The 27,132-nt window shown below is 42.5% G+C and overlaps 1 protein-coding gene across 2 annotated transcripts in view; it reads left to right on the top strand.

The window, feature by feature from the left end:
* The window catches only part of AGBL1 (AGBL carboxypeptidase 1), a 265,872-nt gene extending 245,487 nt beyond the window's left edge, over positions 1–20,385 (top strand). For both annotated transcript variants that reach the window (XM_039723561.1, XM_039723560.1), the window contains exon 23: positions 19,326–20,385. In XM_039723561.1, coding sequence (XP_039579495.1) covers positions 19,326–19,632 — 307 coding nt within the window. In that variant the 3' untranslated portion in view covers positions 19,633–20,385. The remainder of the gene's footprint in view (positions 1–19,325) is intronic.
* Positions 20,386–27,132: the final 6,747 nt, after the last annotated feature.

The raw sequence follows: 27,132 nt of genomic DNA, 5'->3' as shown, positions 1-27,132 counted from the left end.
AGACACAGTTAGAGTTAGTGGATACTCCTAAAAAGCTGAAAACAGAGCTCAAGAGTTGTATTCTGAGGTCTGGACTCTCACCTGCAGGTGCTGCTGTGTAGGTAAGTGAGCTCTTTTCCTCCAGATAATGTAAAACAATGAACCAACTTGATGCTGTAAACAGAGATTTGGGGCTTTAGGAAAGAAACTCATAACAAAGGTGCTCTGAAGAAGTCAAGAAGGATACCTTCATTTCTAGCCCAGATGTGAAGAAGTTTCAAAGAGGTGAAAATGTGTCCCTTCTCCAGTTCCCTTGAGAGGAAAAGAGACATTTATTTCCTTTCATTCATACCTTTGACCCTCACAACATTTTCCTCAGGTCTAGGTTATCACAGCATCAGCTGTACCATTCTTCCAACACAGCTTGAAAACAGAAGTTCCTTTTAGCTTCTTGTGGGGGAGCCTCAGACCTTTCCCCCCACAAGATCTCCTCCAGGAAGTCCAAGGAAATGCAAAATCCCATGTGATAATTCAGAGGTTTTGGCAGGTAGACAGCAACAACAGGAGGTGGAAACAGACAGCTGTGCAGGGGAGGAAATGGTGATATAAATACATGTTTAATTGCAGTTTAATTACAATTACTTACTAGGCAAAATTTATTTAAATGCAGTGTAATTAGAGTGAGACCTTGATTTAATCACAGTCTTATCAGACACAGTTACTACTATTTTCCCTCACTTCCTCCTCCTCCTCCACCTCCTTTTACATTCCCTCTCCTGAAGTTGCCCAAAGAAATTAAAAACCAAGGCTTGAAACAAGCAGAAGGTATCCATCTTGGAAAGCTTTCAGTTTCCTGAAAATTCAATGGCCAGGTGGCTACCAGCCCAGAATATTCTCCCTGGAAACTGTGAAACCCCCACTCTGTCTTGGCAAGCCGTTACTCTTCCTTAGCAGATAATGATAATGGATCCTCATTAGCTGGGAATGACTTATCATGAATATAATTCATCACTGATGGCAGACCTCATAACCCATCTGCTCACAATAAGTAAATTAGACAAGTCAGACAAGATGGATTGTTCTTTCTGATCTACCTTTGGAGTGCCTCCACATCCTGTTCCAATGGTTCATCCTGTGTCTTCACACCATGATAAGGGTGAACATGAGGAGAGACACAAAACCTATTGAGCAGCTGACCCCTGACCTCATAATTCTCCATTTTGTCTCTTCCTTGCCTCTTCCTCTGCTCCTTGCTGTGGGTCTGGGAATGGCAGAAGCTTCTTTCTTTATGAGACAAGCACTCACAGCAGACCTCTCTTGTGGACCTGTTGTGTTCATGGTCTGCTCCTGTGTGGAAGCTTTCCCCACTCATGTCTCCATTATGGATGTTACATGTTTAAAACATTGTTAAACAGTCCCAACCATTATAGGGAAGGGGAATGAGGGGTTATTCTTCTGCCTTCTCCTCCAAAAGCTGCATTGACTCTTCTTCTCTAAGAGTTTGTCATCATTTGGCAGATTGCCACTCCTGGGAGCACAGTTATTCCCATCCTTTGCTGTGAAGGAACTAAGGCACAGGCTAGCAGTCCTAGCTGGTAGCTCACACACACATGGCAGACTGTGGTGGGAGGGGAAATATCTTTACTCTTCAAATTAAATCTGGGTCCCCTCTGAAGTCCATAAGCTATCAGCAAATTTGCTCACTTCAGTGAAAATATTATTTTCTCCTTCCATGTTGATAGTTAATTCATGTTGTTGTGCTTTGCATCTGTCTCAGTCTTTTCCAGCAGCTCTAAATAAAGGAGAGTTAAACCTATCCATAAAACTATGAAGCTATTAATTAATTATTGCATGTTTTATTTTGCTGTTGAACCATACTGGCCCTGCCTGAAGAAAAATTATGAACTGCTGGGATCTTTGCAGAGGGAACCAAAACCAGAGACATGGAAGCTTTTTCCTCCCTCCTTTCCTGACAGAGTTTGCTCTGCTTTCTTTCTTTTTCTTTCCTTTTTTTCTTTTTTATTTTCCCCTCCTGTCCATTAATTTCCATGTGACCTGATAATTTTTTTGTTCTTGTTCTTGTGTCAATTTTTCTGTAAGAGAAAAAAAGCGGGAAGAAAAAAAAGTACGAAGAAAAAAAGCAGGAAGAAAAAAAAGCAGGGAAAGGTTTTAGTTTTTACATTCTTCCTCTCCTGCCCAACCCATCTCATTCAGGCTGATGGTGAGGAGGGAATCTGTCCCCATCATGGGGTTTCTAAGAGCTGAGGATCACCAAGTCCTTCATACCCCTGTGAAGTGGGTAAACCTGGGTCTTGTGTTGCAGATCATGATAAATCATACAGAGCCAACTGGATTTTCCTGCCTGCTTTAATATTTATTTGACAGTGAATTTTTAATAGGGAGGGACTTTCACTTGTCATCCTCGGAATACCAAGCAGACAAAAGAAGGGAAGGGAAAAACTTGAATAGTGGATACAATGTACTGGGGAAAGGGAAGAGAGGAAATATGGGAGGGAAAAAAGGGAAAAGAGGAAGAGAACAGGGAGGCAGTAGTCACTGCAGCATCTTTGTTTGAAGATGAGTTTCTCAGATAACAGCAGCTCTCACAGCAGTGAACAGTTCACACACAGCAGGGAAGCAAAAAAGCCTGAGAAAGAGTCTTTGACCCAAAGGCACTTGTACCCTTCTGGAGTTCATTTCTCACATCCAGCCTTTCCATAAAAACAAATAAATTAACCGGTGATTTGTGAGCCCAATTTGGGGAGAAAAAAAAAAAAAAAAAAGGGAAACCTCTTGTGGAATCCATAATTATACCCTGGTGAGTGACTGAGAGAAAGGGATAGAGAATCACAACAGAGAGACAGATACCATTGCCTAGATAAAGAGATGGTGAGGAGAGAGAGAGAGAGCAAGTGCTTCAGAGAGATGACGAGCATTAGATGGAGTGGATATATGGTTGGAATTAAAGAGATGGATGCTGTGAGTACCCATGGGAAGATACCTTGCACAGATATTCTGTGAATAGATGTTGCAGGAAGAGGGATATTGTTAGATAGACAGGCAGTGTCTAGGAAAAATGGGTAAGGCAAGAAATAATGCTGCGTCTGGGAACGTGAAGATTGATTCTGTTGATAAATAAAGTCTATAAATAAATACTAAAGAAAAATATTTCAGTAGCCTGCCATCTATGAATATTTGACACACACATCTAAGAAACTTCATAGCACCTCATCCAAAATAAACATAACCAAGCAGCTACTAGATATGTGTGTGATTATACTGTTTAAACATTTACGAGATGTGAGCAGCTGCGGCAAAAACAACTATTTATCACCCAGTTCAGAGCTCATTTCACCCTGATAGACACATCAGTGATGGTCTGGCACCAGTATGGCAGAAAAGGCCAGGCCAGCAGGTAGATAATTAAGCACTAAAGCAACCCTGGATAAGGAAACAGGAATATATGATGTTTGGATTTCAGAACTGGAAATAGAACAATCTGGATATGAGCTCCCCATTTTGTATCCAGCTTTACCAAGGGATAACACATTTCAAAATTATTTCCACCACTGTATTGTGCTGTCCAAAGCCTGACCTTAGGGGTGTGACTGTCCCATGTTGCTGCCTCTGCCCCACAAGCCCCTGTAGGTAATCCCATTCCCAGCTGTCCTCAGCTGCCTTATTGGCCTTGGTGAGCATTCAAAAGTCCTGCTACGGAGTGTCCTGGTGATGCCTTGTGAAGGCTGACCTAGAACAGAGGCTACACAGAGCCAAAGAATAAAGTAGGGATTTATTAAAAGTCCTCAATGGATGCACCTTGGGCAGCACAAGAGCCCACCCAGGGCTGCACCCAAGAGGAACCAAAATGGCCACAAAATGGACAACTGATCATGGGGTCTCACACTTTTAGAAGCTCTGGTCCATTTGCATATTGGAGTTAATTGTCCAATTAGAGCTTTAGCCTATGAAGTCCCATCCTTCTTGTTTTTCTCTCTTGATTCTGCCATTGTTTGTGCCCTTGGGGCATTTGTCCTTGGTCCTCAGCTAGAGAAGGAATTGTTTTGTCTACATACTCTGTGAAGAGAGCTCACCATCCCCTAATATGGAGCTCAGAAATATACACTAATGCAGTACAGAATCTGAAAAATATAAAAGCTAAAACCTGAGGCATCACTGGCACGAGCATGGAACATCCTGTCAGCTCACTCCTACACCTGGCAGATGCTGGTCACACTGAGGGCCTTTCCAGGGAGACAGATGCTGTTGTAGGTCCTGTTGTCAGCAGTCCTGGGCACTGCTGGAGTCCAGGTCATCTGAGCAGTGCAGGTACTTTAATACTTTACATCTTTCCACCCACCCTGTGTCTCCTGCCTCACTTCACACCTCTCCTGAGCTTTACATGGAACTCATTTTCTTGCTGTGTTCTAGACTGAGATTTTTATTATCCCCACTGAAATTCTGTACCAGCTACTGTTTTGTTCACCTCCATAACTAATTTTCCTGTGCTTTGGCAGGATCTCTTCTTTTGTTCATTGGTCACCTCTGTGCCAGGGATGCTCATTTTGAGGCTGCCAGTCTCAGCACTGCCATTAAAGCAGACAGGTCCATCCTCAGGGGTCTGCTGCTTGTCCAGCACAGTTTGCTTGTGCTCTGAACTCTCTGAATATTCATGATGTACCCCAAAGTCCTTCTAGAATACACCACAGTTGGTTTGCTCAGTTTTTTTCCATATTGGCTTGAACATTCAGGTCCACAGCATTGGCAAGACAAGCACATTAACCCTCTGTTCCTCTCCTACTGCACCTCCTCCCCACTACAGTTATTGCTTTAAAACAGCCCTAATCAGAAAATGTTCTATTTCAATTCTTCCTATTAGAGAGCTCATGTATGTATTTTGTAAATCATTTAATCTCGTGCACTCTGGTAAATTCTCACAGAAAGAACTTCACATACTGTCTTTTAGCTTACTATGGATGCTGCCTTCGGGGCCCAAATGCTGGTTTGTGGGAAGAGGCAATTACATATATATTTAATGGTTTCAAATTAAGTTTGAAATTAGCTTTGAACTGTATCATCCATTTCTAGTAATGATGCTTAATGTTATCATGAGAAAATCAAGTGCTTTACATTATAGGTGTCAATTGAGTCTTGTTCAGGAGGTTGTCCAAGGACTCTTGATATGTCATGCTGGGAAGGTGATTAAATCCCTGTCAGGGTAAGTGGGAATAGTATTTTTATTTTTCTCCTCTTCCCTTTGTTTCAGTCTTTCCTAGCAGCCAGTTTCTATCTCTAAGGATGTATCTCATAATAATAATTGCTTGTTATCAGTGGATATTTTCCAGTAGAGCAAAGATATCTAAATCCAAAGTCTCCAGCAGAGGAAATTGACAGCTCTGAGTTTAAGGAGTTTTAGTTTAATCCATCTTAAAGGAGACCCTCTGTAAGAAGAGAAATATTAGGCATTTCCTGACTATAGGAAGTAGTGTGGAACAAGGATATGTGAAACTTCTGGGATGGGGAGACCTTGAAAGCAGCAAGGGAGTAGACAGCTCAGGAAATTTTATTTTCTCTTGATTGTCTCCTCATGGACCTCTCTTGCATTGGAAATGTCTACAACAGCATGAAGTGGGAGGAAGCATCTCCAGAAGCTAAAGCTATTGGTTTGGTGTGCTTGATGGGCTCCTCCATAGTCACAGTTGTAATTATCAGCTAATGATCCCCATTCCTGGAAGTGTTCAAGGTCAGGTTGGATGGGGCTTTGAGCAACCTGACCTAGTGGAAAATGTTCCTGGCCATGAAAGGAATATTAGAACTAGATTATCTTTAAGGTCCCTTCCAACCCAGATCATTAAGTGATTCCGTGGAATGATTGTCCTTGCACAGCAATCCTTATTCACTTGCAAACCTAGAAACACTCTGAGTATTATGAATTGAGGATCTAGGGCTTGCATCTTTGCCAATTTTTACACAGGTCATATTTCTCTTATCTTCAGTTCCTTAAAATTTTTGCCCTGGTTGTTGACTGACTTTAGAATTCTTTGCCTTCTGTTCTAAAAATGACAAGATTTAAAGTAATGTGTCGCTCCCTGCCTCAGAAATGGCTGCAGAATTAGGGGTGAATGATGCTGTTCAGGAGCTCAGCTGCTCAGCTGGGACATGCTTCCTGCACATCAACAGCCCTGTTCCTGATAAATCTTTGGGCTGCTTCCCTTTTCGGAAAGCGGTATGGGGAGTTTCAGGCTGCAAAGTTTGTATGTAAAGTAAATGCATTGTTATTTAAAAGTGATTCATATTGTTGGGAAGCCCAGTAAGGTGAGCTGATTGGTGGGTAAGCAATGGAGTGTAATAGCCCTTGGAAAACTGCTGTGTAATAACAGCTTTGATTCCTTGCAGGATAAAACTGTATAATGTTGCCATCTTTCCTGTACCTTTCATGTGCACAGCCCTTGATATACACTAAGTGTATTACTTTGTCATCTGGACTGATAGCTGGTCTGATCCTCCTGGACTTTGCCAGTCTGCTTGTGAGAAGTATGAAATTTCCAAACAAAGTTTCAGGCTTAAGGTAACATCTAAATTATAGATTTCTGAAGTTGCTTTGGCAGTGTTTCCTGATAGGTTGCTTTTTGAGCTGAGCTGATAACCCATCTTGCCTCAGAAATGCTTTTTTCCCCCCCTCTCCTTGATACTGAATTGCCTGTATCATGCACCATTAAATCTGACACAGTTTATCTCTGGGTTGGCTGTGCAGAAAAGGAGAAAGTCCAGCGTAAGCCTGGGAATCTCAGGGTAAAGTCAGCAGCAGCCTGACTTGGCTGCAGCTACTCCACCATTCTGTTATCTCCATCACTCCAAGAGCCTGGGTCCCTCAGCAGTATGCAAGGGTTTTTTTAAGGGTTTGTGTGTTGCTGGCACTTGAAATATTACTGTGGGGCTACCTCATTGTTGCTGGTGCAGCAGAAATGTCTGTGGAGAAAATGAGGCCATCATGATTTGGTGGGCAAGGAAGAGATTCTATCACAGGACACATCAATCAAGAACCCTGTATGTATCCATGAACATAACCTTCCTAAGTGCATCCCCTCTGAAGTGTTTGTATATTCTAGCACTTGGACCTGTGCTGTTTGCACTGGAAAATATAATTTCTGTGGGCTCTTTCTACACCTTGGTGACAGTTCATGAGCCAGAAAAAACTCACAACCTGCTCTTCAGCTGGTGTTTCAGCTCCTGGAAGACAGAATCCACCATGAGAAGAGCAGATGTCACTTAATTTTGGTGCAATAAGCAGCTTTCTGAAGCAGAGACAAAATGAGGAGCTAGGAAAAGATAACTTCAAAGGCAAATGCCAAGAAATACAAGATTTCGTGACTAATGAGGTTTTCAGGTCCAGTGGAACCAGCGTGCACAAGTCCTCAGCCTTTGTTTGCTTGAGCTGGATCTGGCAGCCAGGATTGCTGGGGCCTTTAAAATCACAGGTCACACTGGGTACAGAAAATCTGGCAGCTTTTGGCTGTTTCTTTCCCTTATAAACAATCTCCCCTTCACTTTTTTAACATTGCTTGTTTTCAGGACTGCAAGAATTACAGCATTTCTCTTTCAAAATATGATCTGGCAGCTAATCCTTGGTGTCACTGGGCACTTCTCCCCCCTCTTGATGTCAACAGGAGTCCTACATCCTCATCATTCCTCCAGCTAAACTCTTCATTCCTGTCTGGCAGAATCAAGAACACTGACTTCTGTCCCTAATGGATGTGGAAACTTGCTACTTTACTGAAGTCACTTGTTGAGAGGAGTTTTTGGACCAAACTCAGTAAGGTTTAGCACATTTTTGGACCTTGCTCAGCAAGGTTAAGCACCCTTTTTGTCACTGCTTTCAGAGGAGAGAAGGGCATGCACACATATAGGAGGCAATTAAAGAGCTCCACACCCTCATTTTGACAAGGCAGGTGTTGGAAGGCTTCAGACACACCTTGGCTCTGCTGTGCAGACTGGTGCAGGGATGGAGCCTTGTGTGTCCCCATTCCTGGGGAATTGGGGCAAAGAGAGAAAAGCAGTTTGCTCACAGCAACTGCAAGCCCAGTGAGTACAGAACCTGTATCTTTGAAAACCAAGTGTTTTAACCTCATGATTTAATTTCCCTTTGATGTACAGCCTGACATATTTTTTCAGTCACTTACACTGTGCACAAGAACTGACCTTTTATCATTTTTAGTTGTAAATCAGAGAGTGATGTTAAATGCTCAGGGTGGTTCTCTCTAAAGTGATTGTTTCACTGCTCTGCAAGCTGTGCTATAATTTGCCCCATCCATCCAAATACATGTCTTACCATAATTAAATGAATACTTTTGTCAGTTCATGTTGCTTCAGCTTTCACTCAGAATATGCTTGCTTCCATGGTGGGTTAGTATTCTTTTAAGAATTTATGTAAGCATATATAAATATAGACATATATATTCACATACAGAAAAAAGAAAAAAAAAACCCTGTAATTGCAACTTTCAGGTAAAACACATAGAATATTTTGGCAGGCATTTGAAAATTGATTTTTATAAAATATTCAGAAAATACTCATGTTAACAGTGATTTTAGAAAATGTTCCCTGCTGGGACTTGATAGATGCTACAAGCTACAAATGGATTCATTTGAAAACTGCTTCTGCCTGTTATACAGGTGAAACATTATTAAATACCTACAACAGGAACATAGAAGAGAATTTGGAGATCTCTTGTACAACAAACAGCAATGGCAACTTTTATATGTGCTTTACTCTGTTCTTTTTGCAAGGCAATGCTGTTTCTTAGATCAGAGCAAATTATAGTTGTTTTTCCTCTTTCCTCTCTTTACTGGGAGTCATATGTTCCTGGCTGGAAGGTCCTTCTGGCACAAAGAATCCCTTTAGAACCCTGTTTGAGCTCTGAAATAGGTTGAACCTGATGCTTCATGTTTTTGTCAGCTCTCCATGCCTGTTGTTTTTCTTGTTCATCCTTGCAGTTCCTGACAGAGAAATTTTAGGAAGCAGGGAGAACATAATGAAATATTTGCTATTCTTCATGAAACATCTGGCAGGGCTTTGGCAAGATCAGGGAATTAGCAAGCGTTGCCACTTTTATATGCAGTAGATGACATTTTTTGTTGTCCTTAATGGAGTCCAAAGCATATGCAAATCAGCTGTGTAATGAGCGAGGTTAAGCAAGGTTTTGGATTTGGGTCCATATGGTGTTAAAAACATAATTGATCAGAATGTTTTGAAAGATATTGAACATGAGTATTCAGATTTGTTTTAGCTGAATCTCATTATGTCTGAGAAGAGATTTAGGATGAGGGCAGAGGCTGAAGTTTTAAGCTGCATCTATTGTTCATTATTTATGATCAGACATACTTTATCAGATGTCTCTGCTATAGAGCCCACTTCAATCTGCTTTAAAGGCACAATAGATTTCTTTGACCTTGCCCTTGCTGTCTTTCATTCTTATGGGTACACACAGGGTCTCTCTCCCCCCACCCCCCAACTATAATATTGATTAAATTTATTTGTTCTCCTCAGGAAAGGATGAGAGAACAAAAGTTCCATATCAGTCTCAGAACTTTTTACAATACAGGAGGTTTCTCAGATCAGTTGTGATGAGCACCCCTGAATGAGATGTGTAACTTTTAGGAGGATTATGGCTTTGCAGATTTGTATTGGATCCATTCCAAGAAATCTGTGATAACACAGGACCTTGGTAAAGGACCATATGAAAAGTTACTTTAAGAGGTGTCCATGTTAAATGATGTTCATCACCTGGAACCTCTGAGGCTTCAGGGCTTTGCCATCATGCTGGCCTTAACTGTCTTCAGTGCACTCCAAGAATTGTTTTCTGTGATCCTTAGGCTGAGACTTGTCTGAAGCCTTTACTTAAAAACAGAATTCAGTGGAAGAACACCTGTTGAATCTCCATGTTTTGTCACACCCTGTCCCCTCTCTGAGTGCTTCAGAACAAGAATCATTCTCTTTACCAGAGTTGAGTATTTTTGGTCCCACCTGTTCTTTATCCATTTGAAGCACAAGATTGTGAGAAAAAATGATTTGTGCAGAGGGGTTTCTAAAAATGTATTCCTTACTTTAAGAGGTACAAGAACGAGTCAGGTCCATGTGGAATAGGAAAATGTCTTGTTCTTTACTGAGAATCCAAGTTCTTAACTTTAGCCACAGTCTTCTTTTAATCTCCCGAACAGCTGATGACAACACTGGATGTTTTAGACAAACATTTCTGCCTGCCTCTTGACCATCCTAACATATCTCAAGCCAACTGGGTTGGAAGAGACCTTCAACATCAGCAAGTCCAACCCAGCCCTAACACCTCAACTAAACCCTGGCACCCAGTGCCACATCCAGGCTTTTATAAAACACATCCAGGGATGGTGACTCCATCACCTCCCCAGGCAGACCATTGCAGAATTTTATCACCCTTTCTGTAAAAAACTTTTTCATAATATCCAACCTATATTTCCCTTGGCACAGCTTAAGACTGTGTCCTCTCATCCTGTCAGTTGCTGCCAGTCCTACCCAGATGGTCTAATTTCCCTTTCAGGTGAACTCCTGCTTTGTCAACACTCACCTGGGGACTGGAGTCAAAGAATTGCTTTGCTCTGGTCACAAGCAGCTCTTTCCCTCAGGTTGCTTCCACTTGAATGCAACAGCATCAAGGTTCAGTGATCACCTATTGTTATTTCTCAGGGAGCTGTAGGAGCATCTCCTGAGACCTCCCATGTCTTGTAATGAAAACTGTGCTCTGAATACAGAGCAAACCACATAACTGAGTGCATGTGTGGGTGTCTGGGTGTGTGTGTATAATGTGTATATATCTATTATTTATCTGTTTTTAAGGAAAGGTGGTGTATTTATGGATTATATAAGGATTATATAAGGGATGGTGATGTATTTACGAGTTTAAACTCGTTTACATACACAGACACATACCATTTATAATAGTTCAACCTAATAATTTAACCTCTGCCACAGATTGTCTGAAACATCAGAGTGGGTATTGGCTAAAAATACATTTTCATGAAGAAAAACTAGCAACCAAGAGGTTTCTTTCTCCTTCACAGGGTGTAGTGGTTGGAAATTAGTAATTTACAGCAATTAGTAGTTCGGTCAAGTAATTAGATATTTATCTGTCATCTGCTGTGCAAAAAAATATTTGCATGTACATTTATCTGACCCCAAAATACCTTGTACACAGGACAAATATATAACTAAGGCTAGACATGTCTTGGTCGTCTTAAAACATTTTGCTTTCAAAATCCCAAATCCTTAAAGTTGCCCAGAGAGAACTAAGGGATATATACATATGAAACTTGGACTTTTGAAATTAAATATATAGAACCACTTATACAACTTGGATAGAGTCAGTGGAATTATGTGAAAGATTACCAAGGGTAAAAGAATCTCAGGAGTACCTGCCTACCTTTACATTCTTTATCCTCAGCAGTACAATTTTTTAGCATCTAAGCCAAAATCTTTCTACATTTCTTTCCCCCACACAGTGCCAATATCTCAACTACTGGAAGCATCTAAAAGCAATTACAAGGATTCCAATAATCCTCCTGTATTACTTTGGCTGGACTGCTAAGTATCATCAATAACATGATTATCTTTTTGAGAAGAAATTGCTTGAGATAGAGACACTGTGAGAAAAGCTCTCAACCACTTTCAAAATCATATTTTCAGCAACTCTTTCATTATTTAGTGTCCTAATGATTTCTGGTAGTCTCACTAAATATCTTCCCATACAAAGGGCCTTGACTGCTCATATTTCCATAGGAAGCTTAAGCTGTAGAAAGCCAAAATTTACCTGGTTTGGAAGCATTTCCTCTGATCCTTAAACTCTAAATCCAAGTCACTGCTTGTGCTGCCTGGTGGATGAGTATTATTCCATCTATTTTGCATCAGCCATCTTCTATTTCCTATGAGTATATCTCATTTGTAATGAATATAACAAGATCACAATGGATCTGGTATTAAACCATCCCTTAAATAAACACCAAGTTGTAGTGTAATATCAATCTAAAAAGCAATATGTGGCCTATGCTTTCCCAAAAGACTCTAAACTTTTGTTTCCCAACAGTGCCTGAATATATCACATAAATTCATCACATGTGATTCTTATAAAAGTCTTCAACTTGCTTAAAATTTGTATCCCAGGGCTTGAGCCCTGGTGCTTGGGATTTCGGCCCAAATGTCAAGAAAAAAGTGCTGTACAGACATGGGAAGTCAGGTCTCAAGATTTCTTCAGGCATATCTCATATTGCCAAGGAATTAACACAGAAACTGGTGCTGGATGCCAGTTTTGGGTGAATGAGCTGTTCCCCCAGCTTGGGTGGGGGGTGGTTGAACTTGTTTGGTGTGACTGAAATTTAACAGGTTGCCTGGAATGTCTGTGGAGGTAAAGTCAGAGTTTTCCATGTTTAGGTTCTTTTGTCATTAACTTCACACCATAATAAGTGGAAATTTTACTCAGGACCCTGGTTTGGCTTGTCAGTGGTGGTAGGGATGCAGCTGTTCTGTTCATTCTGCCCTTGCAAGCAGCAGATTAATGGAATTATTAATGTTTTATCCAAGCTAGGTATTCTACCATGTGAAAGAAAACATCATCACAAACCAAAATGAATATGCCAGTTCAAAAATATTTCATAAAATACCCACAGGATGGTTCTTTCCTATGCTGAAATGTGAATGTATTTAAAGGGAAAAAAATATACAAGACCTAAGAACAGTCTAAGGGTGAAAGAAGAAAAACTCATTATGTTTGGGGTCCACAGCAACTGCCAGAGCTTAATTTCGTGGCTGACTTGTATCTGTTCAAGTCACTGGGTTTTATTAATGCTTACAAGCCTACAGCTATAAGAATGCTAAAGATGCAGTGTTTGCCCTGCACTGATATATAGATTGGTCTTCCATTAGGAGGAAATTAATGATTGTTCATAAGACTGAATCCACAGCCTCTGGCCTCTCAGCAGCTTTTCCACCCTGCAAGTCTGAAGACCAGCTTGTGTGAATTTTATTGGTTAGCATTGGAAGCATGCCTGGATGTGAGCTGAGATACCTGGAACCCAGGAATGCCATGCAATGTCAGCTACCCTTCAAATGGGAGGAAAATGCCTTCTTGTCCTGTCTGCAAACTCGTCTGTCACAGAAAGATCAAAGCTGTCCCAATGGCATGGTGTAATTCAATTAAATGCAGTTCTCTGCTTTCATTGAAGGCTTTTCCATTTCCTAAGATGGAAATGGAAAAATGTGATGAGAGGTGTGTGCCCAGCACCTCCCCTGCTCCTACAGCAGCACCAGCCACCTTCTCACCACTGTTGGAGGGAGCCATTCCTGGGAAAAAGAACAGTTTATGGTAGATGCAAGTAAATTGCTGACCCAGGGCTAAATTGTTGCAAGCATGAATGAACATTAGGGGACAGTATTGGCCAGGAGTCAGCCTGTTTCTTCCTCTTCATGCTCTCCTTTTATTTACAAGCTGTCTTCCCTTCTCTTCTAAGTAAAACCCATTTGCCCTTTACTTATCTGACTGGTGCACCAGACACCCATTTCTAATCTGGCCAAATCAATTATAAATATTGCAGTCTACAATTAGCCTGGGAACTTCTGGAAAACTAATTAGTTCGAGCCTTAGCAATGAATTGCACCTTTCTCTTGGCTATTTGCAGCAGGAAGAAAAAAAGTAAAAAAAAAGCCAACCTACACTTGAAACAAGACCAAACATGTCTCAGCCACAGCAAACAGAATTCAAGGCCACGTTTAATTACGTTGATATTGCTGGTGAAAGGATGGGAGAGGTGGGCTGAGAGCCAGGGCACCTGGCACTGCCTTGGGCTGAGCACACATTTTCTCAGGAGAGGTTGCGTGATGCAAAAGTCCTTGTCAAAGAGTCTTTGGGAAGGGAAGTCCCTTGGGAGTCTACAAAGTTAACATCATTATGGTTTGCTGTGTAGCAACAATGGAGGGGAAAGCAATAGCTCCTAAAGCTGGAGTCATCCTGCATCAGAACAGAGCTGGTCCCCTCCCTTGGTGAGGTCAGGGACTAAACAGATCCTTGTCTGGCATTCCTCAGGCAGGAGGGTGCCAGGCTGCTGTCTGGGGAGCTGCTGAACAGCAGAGGAGAAATTAGAAAGTCATTAAAAGGTGTGCAAGGAATCTTGTAGCAACCGAATCCAGACACAAAGGGCAAATTAAAGCCCTTCTTTGCTGGCATCTTGTTGCTGTAGTGTATTTCTTACAGGTGTAATTACCTGCAAGCATCATAGTTGTTTCATTTATGTCCTAAAATACTACTTTATTGAAGCAATTAAAGGCAGAATTGTACTCTGGGATTACTGCAAATGTGTCTGCTTAAGGTTCATTTTAGATTCATTACAAGCCTTCAGAAGCAGTGTTCCTGCTTTTAATAAAACATATGGTTTCCTCAAAAGCAAAACTGTGCAAGACCACACATCCCTTTAAGATTTGGTGGTGTAGATGGAATTTTAATGGTAAAAAGCCAGAAGGGCAAGGCAATTCCAATTCACTATGGTGAGGGCAGCATATCTTTAAAGCTTCAGGACACTTTATTTACCAGCCCTGGTAACTGTTCATGCAATAGAAAAAACTTCTTTGGAAAAGAATAGGCAATTCCCCTTCTGCACAGGTGATAATTGTGGTCAGGGAACTTTCTGGGGTCTCCACTCCCTGCCTGAGTGGGAAAAAACCACACCCTTCAGGTGAATGCTGTAACTGTGGAGAATTTGACCTGTTTAATCACATAAATTTCTTTTCCTGTTTTCTATTCATACACAAGAATGTCTCATCTCTTGAAAAATTTCAGTAAAGCTATTTTCTGCTTATTTAGTCTATGAACTGTATCAGATGTGCTTGGCTCGTTATACACAGCCACATCCCTGCTTTGGGCAGTTTCCAAAGAACTGGGACATGCCATGATGGAGAGAAGGTTTAACACGAGGAGAAAATAGGGTTACAGGCAGGGTGATTATGCTGGGAAGTCATTTTTCATTGCAGAGAGAGGCTGAGGTCATGTTTGCTTGTTTGTTGATACATCCTTCAGAGAAAATCATTGGTATGTCCATGACCAGCAGTGGTCTCCAGCCTCCGCTTTTTCCTCCTTTTTATGTGATGCATTTAAACCCTCCCACTTCCAGTTTCTCTCTGAGAAGGCTGCAACAAATTTCAACAGTGAGAGGAGCAATATGAAAGAAAAGTAAATGCTCCACTTCCTTCTGTAATGCATTGCAACTGTGAGGGCTGTCAAGTGAAGGTCAAGCAGAAACCCTGAGCAGCAGTCACAGATTCCCTAAGAGGGACAGTTGTCAGTGCCTGTTCTTTCCAGCAGAAAAAATGAAACATTCTATTTTGAGCCAGCCAGCAGAATACACAGAGAGTGAGTGACCTGCCACACAAGCAAAATGTGAGTGAAAAAATCACTAGAAATTAGGGGTTCTCTAGTTTTCTCCATTCCCTGGTGCATGCACAAGTGGATTAAAATTAAGTATGGAAGAGAGATGCCACTCATGCCCATGTGCAGTGTGTAGCTATAGTTTATCACCACAGCTGCAGAGTGTGTGTTCTGAGGTGTGGCTCAGCAGGACAGCTGACATGAGAGCTTTCTCTCCAGCTGTGTCCTAGCAGGCTGACTCAGAATGAAGGGTTGACAGCAGGCACCTGAAAAAAGTGTTTTCCAGTCATACCACAAAGTTGTGTGAGGAGGCACTGGGCTCCCTTTTCCTTCTCCCATGAAGCCAGCAAAAAAACCAGAATTATTTTACAGGGAACCAAATATTGCTTGCTTTCCAAAACTGAGCAAACAAAAAACACACCCACATAGAAAAGGAGAACTAATTAAGATTAAGTCATATCTGAGTAAATATGCAAATTAAAAATCAAAACAAAGAAATTCTATTTATCACATCATGAAGTTGCAAATTGCTGCCGTGGTTCCCATCAGCTGGAATAGATGGGGGCTATGAGGCCATAGGTTTTGAAGATCAACCAAATGTGTACATGTTTTATTGTAAAAGCTGGGGGATTGCTGGCTGTAGAATATATTTACCAGCCTTCCCCCCTCTCTTCTGCACTGTGTTCATGTTCAGTGGTATTCATAGTCTATATTTCTCTTGGATTTCTATAATGTAGTGTCATTGGTTTTCCTCTTTGTTTACCTTCTGTGAGACAACATCATTATTCTTTGATAAATATGTTTCATGTCTCCTGGGTAGGTTTTTTTTTGTTGTTTTGCTTTCAGTTTTTGTTTCATTTTTTGTCGGGTGAATTCTTTTTCAGCTTTTAAAGATCAGATTAAAAATAAACAAACCCCCAAAACTCTGTTGGGAAAGAATGCAATAGTCAGTAGATGTTGGCAATCCTGTTCCTTACCATGTTTCACCAATTGCATGGAAGGGGATGGTTTCTGTGATGTGGGGAAGCACATGCAAGGACTGGCACTTGGTTGGGGGAACTGGCTGGCTCCTCCACGTGCCACAGGCTGCCACCTCTCCTCTTTCAGAAGAACCTGCTGCTTGGAACCACAAAGCCCATTGGTGTTGCTTTGTAATGTGTTTTAAATCTTCCTGCAGCACAAAGTGAATTGTTGGGATGTAAAGTTCCGTACAGTGCAGAGATGTAACTGGTTTGTAGACTTTGTTAATGTGATAAAGATCCTCTCACCTTTGAAGTCAGCAGTGTGGCTGCAGCCTGTGTTGGCAGCAGGAAGAGGTTGGTGCCATCCCTTTGCTTTTTGGGAGCTCACTGTGAGACCTGTGCTGGTGGCTCTGGTCCAGGGCTGCCACTCCAGGCTGGAGAAGCTAAGATCAGTGCTAACTGCCTTGCTCGTCACTGCCACAGCAAAGGAGCAAAGGACAGAGCTAATGAGGAAGAAAATCTTCTTTCCTGACCTCCAAGCAGGGTCTAAGCACATCCTAACTCATGGGGAACCTCTTTCTGCACCACAACTGCCCCCCTAAATTGAGCTCTCTTGGTGTTTTGTGTGCAGTGCAGGCAGGCAAAAAGGGGGAGCTTTGGAAGTGCATTACAAATGTTTTAAGGAATAAATGCTTTTTTCCTAAAGAATATCCCTTCAGTCTTCAATGTAAAAAAATGGCAGTTTTGTATTTTTTGTCTTTCATTCTCTGTTTGTCGTCTTCCAGACTTCCCTTCATTAGCAAAGTGTTTTTGTGGTAGGAGGTATTTTCCCTTTTTTGTCAGAAATACAGTCCTAAAATAATTTAAATTATTGAAAAATTCAGAAGATCCTGTTATTTGGGCTTCCCGAATTTAAGTAATAATAGGGATCTTTTTCCCCCCCAATTATCATGTTAATGCAAATGTTTGACCTTCAGTTCCTAGGCTGCAAGCTGCTCCATCTGTAAAATATCAGTGAGTTGGGTAACAGCTATGTTCTGTCCCAATGGCATTAGCAGCTCCTTAAGAATGTACAAGTGCAATATTGAAAGTAGGTATGCTTTGGTTCTTTTTGATTGCAAATCTGCATGAGCAGGGCTTATAAATGAAAATTCTGGTTCCCCTGGGTTTAGTCAGCTTTGAACATTATCATAGGTACTCAGTATCATGGTAATTCATGCCATGCCTGCATATGAAAATTAAAAGAAGAAATTAAACCCACTGGTCAGACTCAGCTGGGACCATTGCTGTTGCTGTTTGTGCTGGGAGGATTGTCCTGGTTTGTTTGTTTTGTTTCATGTCACATCCTAATTTTCAGTATGAGTTCTTCCTGACCCAGATTTCTGAGCAGACTGAAGTAGAGCCAGAAACTCTAAAAGTGCATAATTATTCTTTTATTTATTTTTAAGCTGTACAGCTCTATTAAGCTTTCAGAAAATCCTTTATACCCAGCCTTTGAAGTAAACTAAGCCAGAGATCAGCCTGAGAAGGAGATGTGGGTTGACACTGCTTTTTTCTGCTGCAGAATACTCTGCAGTTAAGATCTAGAGTCTCAGACCTAGGAAAATCTTACACCTTTCTTGGAGTGCAGAAGAGGGGAGGAATCAATGCATCCAAAAGCAATACTTTAAACTTTTGGTATGTTCTGAAACTTCACTTGCTGGCACTGCTGTGTAACAGCTGAAAGCTGGAAGATTATTCTGGTTACTGGCATGTAAGTGAGCAGACCACACATTAAAGCTGTGTATGCTCCATCTGCCAAGCCAGTCATTCTTCCCAGCTTGGGACAAATTAAAAAAACTCTGGCCCAGAGGTGGAATATTATTATTCCTTTCCCTGTCCCCCAAAGCAATACATTCCCCTGCTTTGAGTCTGATCGAAAACATTGACCTGGAGGTGAAAAATGCACTATCTCTTCCCCTGATTCATCCAAACTGTGACCCAGACTGAAATCACAGACTTCTTTCTGGTCTCAAAAAATTATCAAGTTGCCCTCGTGGGCTGAGAGCCAGATGGGATGCAGGCAGCTTGGGAGGAGAGGGACCTCCAGAACCACGTAGTCTAGTGGTCACTTTTCTGCCATAAATGTTGCACCAGGCAAACCTCATGCACTGTGCATTGAAAGTGGGCATGCAAGGAAAGCCTCTGTGGCCATGCCTTTGAATAAATGGCAGGAGGCCAAGGTGGGGTAAACTGCTTTCTGAGAGCCAGATGATGTGGCTGTGACCTCCACTTAGAGTCTTTCCTCAGCCATTCAGGCTTGACTCTGAGTTTGGCCCTTCCCCAGGAAGCCACGCTATCAAAACCTTTCCATGTTCTTCACAAAACACAGCCTCTCCTGGTGCATCTGCCCTCCCTGCAGCCACTGTGCTCGAAGATTCAAGAGGCTCAGTTTTTTGCATGTGCTGCCTCTTGTTAGCAGTGCTCTGAGCATTCACACAACAGGAGGAAAAGATGCCAAAGCACTTCAACCACCTGGATTAATTAGGTCTTACACTAAATGTGGAACTGCAGTGAGGGGGATGATGATTAAACCAGCAACCTTCTGGAAACTGAATACCTTCTTCTCTGCTATATTTCAGCTTCTGCAACCTTTGTTAGTGCCTCAAGGCAAGAATGGTATTGTCTGTATGTAAAGCACTCTGTTTCTGTATTAGCAATAGCTGTAATAGTGATGGGAATAATAATGCTTTACTCCTGAGAGGTCAGTGAGTATCACTCTTCATTTTATCATTCTCATTGGTGAGACAGACACAGAGACGCACCAGAGCTTGCTTATTACCACTCCATCCCTTACTAACAGAGCCAAGGTTGAACCCAGGAAAAGCATTTCCCTGTTGCTTGCTCTTCCCCCTGAGAACACCTCCTCCTTTGGTGACGTCCAGTCTCTCTTGTGGTTTTTCTGCAGAAGGTGCAGTAACAGCAGCCTGGAGTCTGATGATGAACCTCCTTGTGCAGAAGAGATTGATTATGACACTGCCAGTAGCTCTGATGGTGAAGAGGAATTCTTGGAGCTAGACCAAGAGATCCAGGAGTGCCTCTCGTGTGTGGAAGGCGAGACAGAAGATGAAGGAGTGACCACAGGACAGACATGCAGCTCCAGAGCTCTGAGGGAGCTCTACATTTCCAGCCAGCCAGCACCCAACAGCACAGCTCTTCCTCTGGGTTCATCAGCACTGGGGCTGTGCCATGGGTTTGAGAGCAGTCCTGTGTGAGCAAGGCTGCGACCTGCAGAGCTGCAAGAAAATGGGTCGCTGCTCATGTTTGCCTGTTTGCCAGCTTCAGCACCCTTCCTAGATGTGTTGCTCCTGGTTCTGAAAGGAGAGTTGACTGTATGTTTGTGTAATTTGTATACACACATCTGCTGAGAACAACTCCTTAACTTTGTACCTGAGGCAGAGCAATGGGTCACTAGCCCAGGTGGTACCATGTGAGATCATCCATTCCTAAACACAATCTCCGGTTTCATGGCTGCCTCTAGTATATGGTTTCATACAGATTGACCTAAGGAACAGTTTTTGAGACCAAGGAATAAGAGATGATTCTCTTTTTCTGACTTTAGGCAGCCTTTGCCTGGAGAAGTGACAGTTATTGATGCCTTTCACCAGAGCTCTCTGTTGCCATTCTCTCTTGAGCTGTAGAGCATGTCTCTGATTTCTGTCTGATCAGAATTTTTACAGTGCATTCAACAGGTTGGGTCAGGCTGTGCATATTTCTGAGATGGCTGTATCTCAGCAACAGCATGGGAAATCCAATGTGCCACAGTAAGGAAAGCAGCAGTGACAATTCCTATAGATCCTCTGGAAACTTAAGGTAAATTCACCAATAGATTAGTGATGGTGGCAAAACCCAGGAGTGAATTTAGCCCAAGCATCAATTAGAACAGTTTCTTTAATCCCCAAATGGAGAAAAATTAGAGATTTCTCTTAAAATTGCCTCCCAGTTCCTGAGAATCCAGCACAGACAGAGAACCCACACATGTGTTCTGCATCTCTAAAGCATGAAGAGATGTCACTTCATCTCCCAGCCAGCCAGCACCCAACAGCACAGCTCTTCCTCTGGGTTCATCAGCACTGGGGCTGTGCCATGGGTTTGAGAGCAGTCCTGTGTGAGCAAGGCTGCATGAAGAGATGTCACTTCATCTTGCACTTCACGTTGCCTGATCTTGCCAAGTGTCTTAGACTCTGCTGCTGCAAATGGGGAATTGCCCTGAATCCAAATGGAGCTAATTTTAAGATGCAAGAGGCTCCCAGCTCTGTCACTGCTTTGTGAGGCTCAAGGACAGGGATGAATGTGCTGAGTGTGTTGTTGCATTACAGCCTGCAAGGACTCCAGTGATTACCGATGATGATTATTATTAATATTGATGCATTATTAAAAGCACCGTGTCATCTTCCTTGTTTTATGCTGGTTTTGAAGAGAATTCCTAGTGCAGAACATGAAATGCTCTGATGTGTTTCTGAGCACCTTTCCTCAGACTACCTAGACAATATTTTCCAGTAGGAGGTTGCTCTTTAGATAAAAAGCTTCTTCCTGTCCTGCTTGGTTTTCAGTATCCACGGATCTTAAAGTCTTCCCTGGCACATAAGAGCTCCTTGTGCTCTATCTCTCTAGGATGCTGCTCAAAAGACAGGCAGCTTGGGTCCTTAGAAGCTGAGCTTCTTAGCCCAGACTAATTCATTAGGTGTGGTGAGTGCCTCTGTACAGATGTCCTGTTCTGCTTGGTTTAGCATGCAGCTTGTTGCACACAATACTGAATTTTAATAAAAGGGTGGCTCACAGGAAGGGACACAAAAGAGGTGAAACAGGTGTTCCCATTATAATAGTTTGTATAATACTGCTTGAAAGCTTATTAATAAAGAAACAATGTTTGTGCATAATTAACTTAAAAATCCGGTGTTTGTAGCCATGACAAAAACTTGACACTGTGCTAGGTACTGATGGCAGTGTACAAAAGCCACGCTCTGGGGTGTTCAGCATACAGCACTTCCCCAGAACACAGGGTAAAAATTACTGTTGTACATATCTGTGTCATGGATGTTTGCACCCACTTTGCTTTCTGTACCAACACTCCACAACAGTAGCTGAAGTGTGCCTACCAAGGCTTGCCAGTGGTAAACCCTATAGCAAAGAAAAAAAATCTTCTTAAATCAGCATTTTCCTTAATGAGATACAAATATTTGGGCTATAATATTTGGCTTTTTAGCTGTTTCATTCTGAGTTTTTTTTTAAATAGGGGGAATTCAGTTCAGTGGGAAAATTCTGTGCTGGTGACTAAACTGTGCAGGAGTAGTCATAACATAATAAAAGATATATCTTCCATGTGTGGAGCCAAATATGTATGAGTAGTAGCACCATTTCAGAGATCCCTGTGCTGCAGGAGGTGGGGAGATGGCAGAGGTCCTCAGGGTGTTTTCAGTGTCTGGGATCCAAATGCAGCAGCTGATCTGGGAGCAGTGTCCCTGGACATCAACCACACCTGCATAAATGCTGCTGTGTGGTGTGAAAAACCTGGTCAATCTTTTCTCCCTGCCAGCATCCCATGCCTGTGCCCAATAACTTGTCAGCAAGTGGTGAGGGTGCTGCAGAAGGCAGGGGGCAGGAGAAGCCCCCAGCCCAAGGGTGAGGAAATGCAGAGGGACACATGGGTGACCAGCCACTTGGGAATGGCACCTGGATAACTTCAGGAAAAGCAGTTTTGTGGGCTGCCTGCTTTTTTTTTTCCCCCAGGAACTTCTACACAAGGAGCAGATGCTCCTCTTCTTTTGACAGACCTCTAGAGGTCAGGAGAATGCCTCCGTGCGCACTGCGCGCTCCGCGCTATTAAAATTCTCCCTGAGTCATGGTAATTAAGCAGAGCTAGGCTCTGCACAGAGGAACGGAAGTGCATTGACTTTAATAAAACAAAGTGTAAAACAACTTTAGATTAACTCCAGCCTTGTTTATTCTTGCACACTTGTCATTCTGGTTTGGTATCCCCCAGTGAATGAAGCCCTTGTCCCCTGCGCCGGGGCCCGTCACCTCACTTCAGCCTGCGAAGTGCTGAGCACTGAGAGCAGTGCCTTTTCTTGCTGTCGCTAGCTAATCCCAAAGAATTTGGAAACAGCCGACGGAGAAAGGGAGGGAGAGAGGGAGGAGAGGGCAGTCGCCCTGCTCCCCAGCGTTTTGTCCTTCCTCAAGAGTCAGCAAGGCTGTCAGGTTGAGACTCAAGCCAAATATTCCCATAATGGCCAGAAGAGATGGTGTCTTAGAGGCGCTCGCCTGGTCCCCAGTGCTGCAGCAGTTCTGGGCTCCTGCCAGGCACATTAACTTTTTTTACTGATGCCTTTTGTCTCACGCTGACTCTCTTAGAGGCTCTGAATGGCTGTGCTCTCCTTCCTCCCCCTGCAGTTGACATGACGTGGGTGGAAGATGCTGTGCTGAGTCCTGCACTACACTGCACCCTCTGTCTCAGCCCCTCACCAGCTCTTGGGTCTCCCGGCCACAATAGCCCTTTCCTGCCAGAGATGATCCCAAGGATGCCTTGCCAGCGTCTAGTGAAATACATGTGTCTGTTTGTGTAAACCTCTGGGCTAAAAAATAAATAATTAAACAATAAAAAGAAAAAAAGAATCAAGTCAGCAAACTGAAGGAAGAACAAAATCTAATTAGTTTTATCTGTTGTTTGTTATGAGGCTGTCAGAGTGCTCTATCCCCTAGTTTTACAGCACTCTGGAAAATAACAGTGATAATAATAATAAACAACCGTGCACTGGGTTGTTTTTGAAGCAGGCAGGAAGCAGATTAAGGAGGGGGAAAGACAGCAGCCCTGCTCCTCCACTGCTTCTCTACTGCTTCCAAACAGCAGAGATGTGGGTGATAGAGCTATCTCCTGTCTTATCTGTCCTTGGACAAGATCCACTGCCCCTATCCATCCCTTAGAGATGCAAAGCCTGAGTCACAGACTGTTTGGCAGCAATTTGGGACACTCATATTATATTTCTTTCTTTGCCACAGATCTCTTATGTGCTCTTGACCAATTTGTTTGTTCTCCCAGTTTCTGTTCCATTGTGAGATAAAGATGGCAAATGTAGTAGTAGTGAAAGTGGGTGTTTTTGGAATAAGGAGGGGCAAAATAAAGATATAAAACTGCCCAGGTATTTGCTCTATACTGATTTCAGCTGATGAGATGGGAGCTGGAATTACTCTGCAGGAGTGTGGTGGAAGTTGCCATCGCTGGTTTCCACTTCAATGATGAGCAGTGATGATTTGTTAGGACATTTCTCTTTAAGCTGTGCTGGATAATTTTAAAAGCCTCTTCTATCAGGTTGTTATCAGCCCATCCTGTCCCATGGCCTGGTCCTTACAGTGTGGAAACTTTCACTCCTGTTTTAGTGAGAGCAGGATTTGACCTTCTGTTTGAAAACACTTGTATGGTTTTCCAGGCAGAGGGTTGGACACAGGGCTTATCTAGTTGAAGATAATATGCAAAATCTTGGAGAACTAAAAAGCCTATCCATGTAATTGCGTTGGGAAAAGATGAAGGACAAGGTTAAAGAAATAACGTATAAATCAGAGAGGAAGGAGAGGACTCAGTGCAAGGAGAGGAATGAAGAGAACAGGAGGAAATAGGAGTAGGGGGCATTTGGGGGAGACACAGGCAGAGAAATGGGAGAATTGTTCCTATTTGTGCATCCTCTTCCGTCCCCAGATAATGTGTCAGTATTAGTGCTACCAAGAAACAGCCCTCTTTACTGTAGAATAAATCTGCCACTGTATTCCCCACTCCAGAAACGGCAGCCAAGTCCGTATCCTCAGCGCTGCATTGTGCTCTGGGGTCTGTGAGTGCTTTTCATGAGGGTTGAGCCTCTATCAACTCTGGCCTTGGGCTGTCTCTCCAGGGACTCACATCCTCAGACAGGTCCTGGAAGATACGTGGCATATTATTGTTGATGGAGCAGTTTGTGGCTACTTTCTTCATCTTTTCTTTTTCCTGCTTCTTTTATTTCCCTTTTAAAAAGTGAGAGAACAGAAGAGAGAGAGAGAGGGGAAGGAGAAGGCAGAAAGAAGTGCCCTGCTATGAGTCTAGCACCATCTCCAGAAAGATGGCAAGGCAGCTATTTTAGCATCAGGGGCTTTTTTAGCCTTTAATTAAGCTGCTTGTAGCTCATGCACGGACCAGTGAGAGGGAAGACAAATCTACCACTAAAAACAATCATCACTTGCATGCTCTGGCAATAACTCCAGTGTCAGTAAAGTGCCATAGCCTTTGGCTAACTGAGCTCTGGGCACTGAGGGGCTGGCTCCTCACCAGCTGATGTAATTGCAATCACAACCCTGTTTTCTGCCCCCTTGCTCCTTAAGGCCTGACTGACGGCTCTCCCTGAATGGTTTCCAGTGCATGCTCTGGCAGCTCCTGCCTTTGCCTCGGCATTTCCATAAAAAGCCATTTAGCTTTTCTGTGTTTGTTTCCCTGTCTGTGAAGTGGGGTTATTAATATTTATTTTCGGTGAAAGGGGTCACAAAGAGGTTTAAATCTCCTGTGTTTACAACACAATTTGATATCCTTAGAGAAGGCAAACAGGAAGGATTAATTGCTGCTTCCTTCATATATCTGCCATCACTGAAATAAAAATCCTGCCCATTACTGGGATCACTGCTAACTCCTTTCCAGGGGCTGCTGTGTTTCCTTTGGTCTCTGTGCAAGGTGGCACAGGTGGACCAGACAAATCCTTGAGGTGAAAGCACGGACAGTGTCGACAAAAACTTCAACTTTTTTTACAGCCAGCCGTCTTCCAAGAACCAGGCAGCATGCTGGTTAGTGAGTTAGGAAAATGGGAAATTTAATAGAGGTGAAAATGAGGCACTTGGGAGAAGAATGGAGCAATCTGGTAAACATCTGAAATGTCTCTGCCCAAGGGCTAGGAGTGTAAGGGCTAAACAGGAACAATATAAAGCCTTAGTACATATACCAAGCTAGGAGTTAATCAGCTTCCCAGACACATGGAAAAGAGAAAGTAGGAACAGCAGAAGAAGGATTAATTGGCTGTGAAACGTCAGGGAATTGGTAAGTTGAGTCAAGGAAAAAGGAATACAGGCCAGCAAGCACTGACTTAGAGATTAGAGCAGAGGTGCAATGACGAGATGTCCTAAGGCAGGGAGAAGAATAGAACAAAAGAAAAACACTGAAAGTGTGTGAGGACCTCATTAATGCCTTAAAATGAGAAATTAATTGTTTTTTGAAAGTTCAAGCAGCAGCAGACTGGGAATGAGAAGAGAATTATACCAAAGCACGTGTGGATGAAATCAGGAGGTCCTGGCAAAGAATGAACTAGAGGTAGCTACAAGGGAAGAAAAGAAATCCTATAAATATGGTGTAAAAATGCTAGAAGGAATAAAACTGTAAAACTATGTACCACAGAAAGAGAGCACAGAAGGAGAGCAAAGGGTTGGAGTCATCATTGCTTATTTGACTCCCCTTATCGCCAAAACAGGCAGTGCTAGATAAATATAACAGAAGTCACACTGATTGGGGTATGAGAATGGGCCAGAGCCAAGGGGTGTGAATTAAAGAACCCTTACACGGAGTGAATTCAAACTGCTTGACCTGAGGGAATTCCCCTGCAGGCTGTCCAGTGAAAAACAGTCTGTGAACACTTAGGAATGAACTTCAAGAACTTCTCCTATCAAGAGGGTTCTTTAGAGTTGAAAAGGGCAAATAGGGTATTTGTTTGTGTGGATAGAAAAAAATCCCGAAGAGCCAGGAAATTTAAATCAGCCAGCTAAGCTGAGTCACTACAGAGAAACCTCAACAAATTATGAAACAAACAATTCATTAGCTGCTATAGGATAAGAAGGTGGTAAAAGAGAATCAACATGGATTTGTCAAGCTGATCTAATTCCTTTCTTTTATTGGCTAATTGGCTTAGAGGATAACATATGTCTTTGCTTTAGGAAAGCTTTGAATACTTTCTTTTCATAAAGAATTAAAGTAATATGGTTTATATGAAGTATTTGTAAGGAAGGTGCATGTTAGCTGAGGAATTACTTATGAGAGACAGGTTTCATCTCCAAGAACTTTAGCTTTCTAGAAGTAAGGTATCTGGAGAAAAGATAACTGAGAGGACCTTGTCAATGTCTATCAGCATCTGAAGGGAGGGTGTCACAGAGATGGAGCCAGGGTCTTCTTCCTGGTGCCAAGAAATACCATGAAAGGCAATGGGGAGAAACTGGAACACAGGAAGTTCCACCTGAATGGGAGGAAGAATTTATTTCCTTTGAAGGTGCCTGAAAAATGGAATAGTTTGTCCAGAGGGGTTGTGAATTCTCCTTCCCTGGAGGCATTCAAAAGCCATCTGGGCATAATCCTGAGTGACACATTTTGGAAGACCCTGCTTGAGCAGGGAGGCTGGACCAGATGATCTCCAGTGATCCCTTCCAACCTGACCCATCCTGTGATTCTGTGACTTAGTCTGAATTATTCTGTACAGTGTAAATGTAGAGAAACAGGCATCCCCACAGGATCTGCATCCTAGGATATTGGGAAAGGATCATTTGTTGAGCTGTTTCCTTGCCGTGTTAACTTCTGAGTGAAGTTACACTACCAGATCAGACAGGACTCCTAGCTTTAAACCCACTCCAAGAAGAAATCCCACAGTCATGCTTGCAGTGCATTATTTTACTTAAATAACAGAGAAAATACAATGGAAAATCCATTTGCTTTTTTCAGAAAATCC

The sequence above is a fragment of the Passer montanus genome, unplaced genomic scaffold (assembly GCF_014805655.1).
Source record: "Passer montanus isolate IOZ18808 unplaced genomic scaffold, ASM1480565v1 scaffold5, whole genome shotgun sequence".
Taxonomy (NCBI): domain Eukaryota; kingdom Metazoa; phylum Chordata; class Aves; order Passeriformes; family Passeridae; genus Passer; species Passer montanus.
Note: the sequence above shows the minus strand (reverse complement) of the source record. Positions and strands in the feature narration are given on the sequence as shown.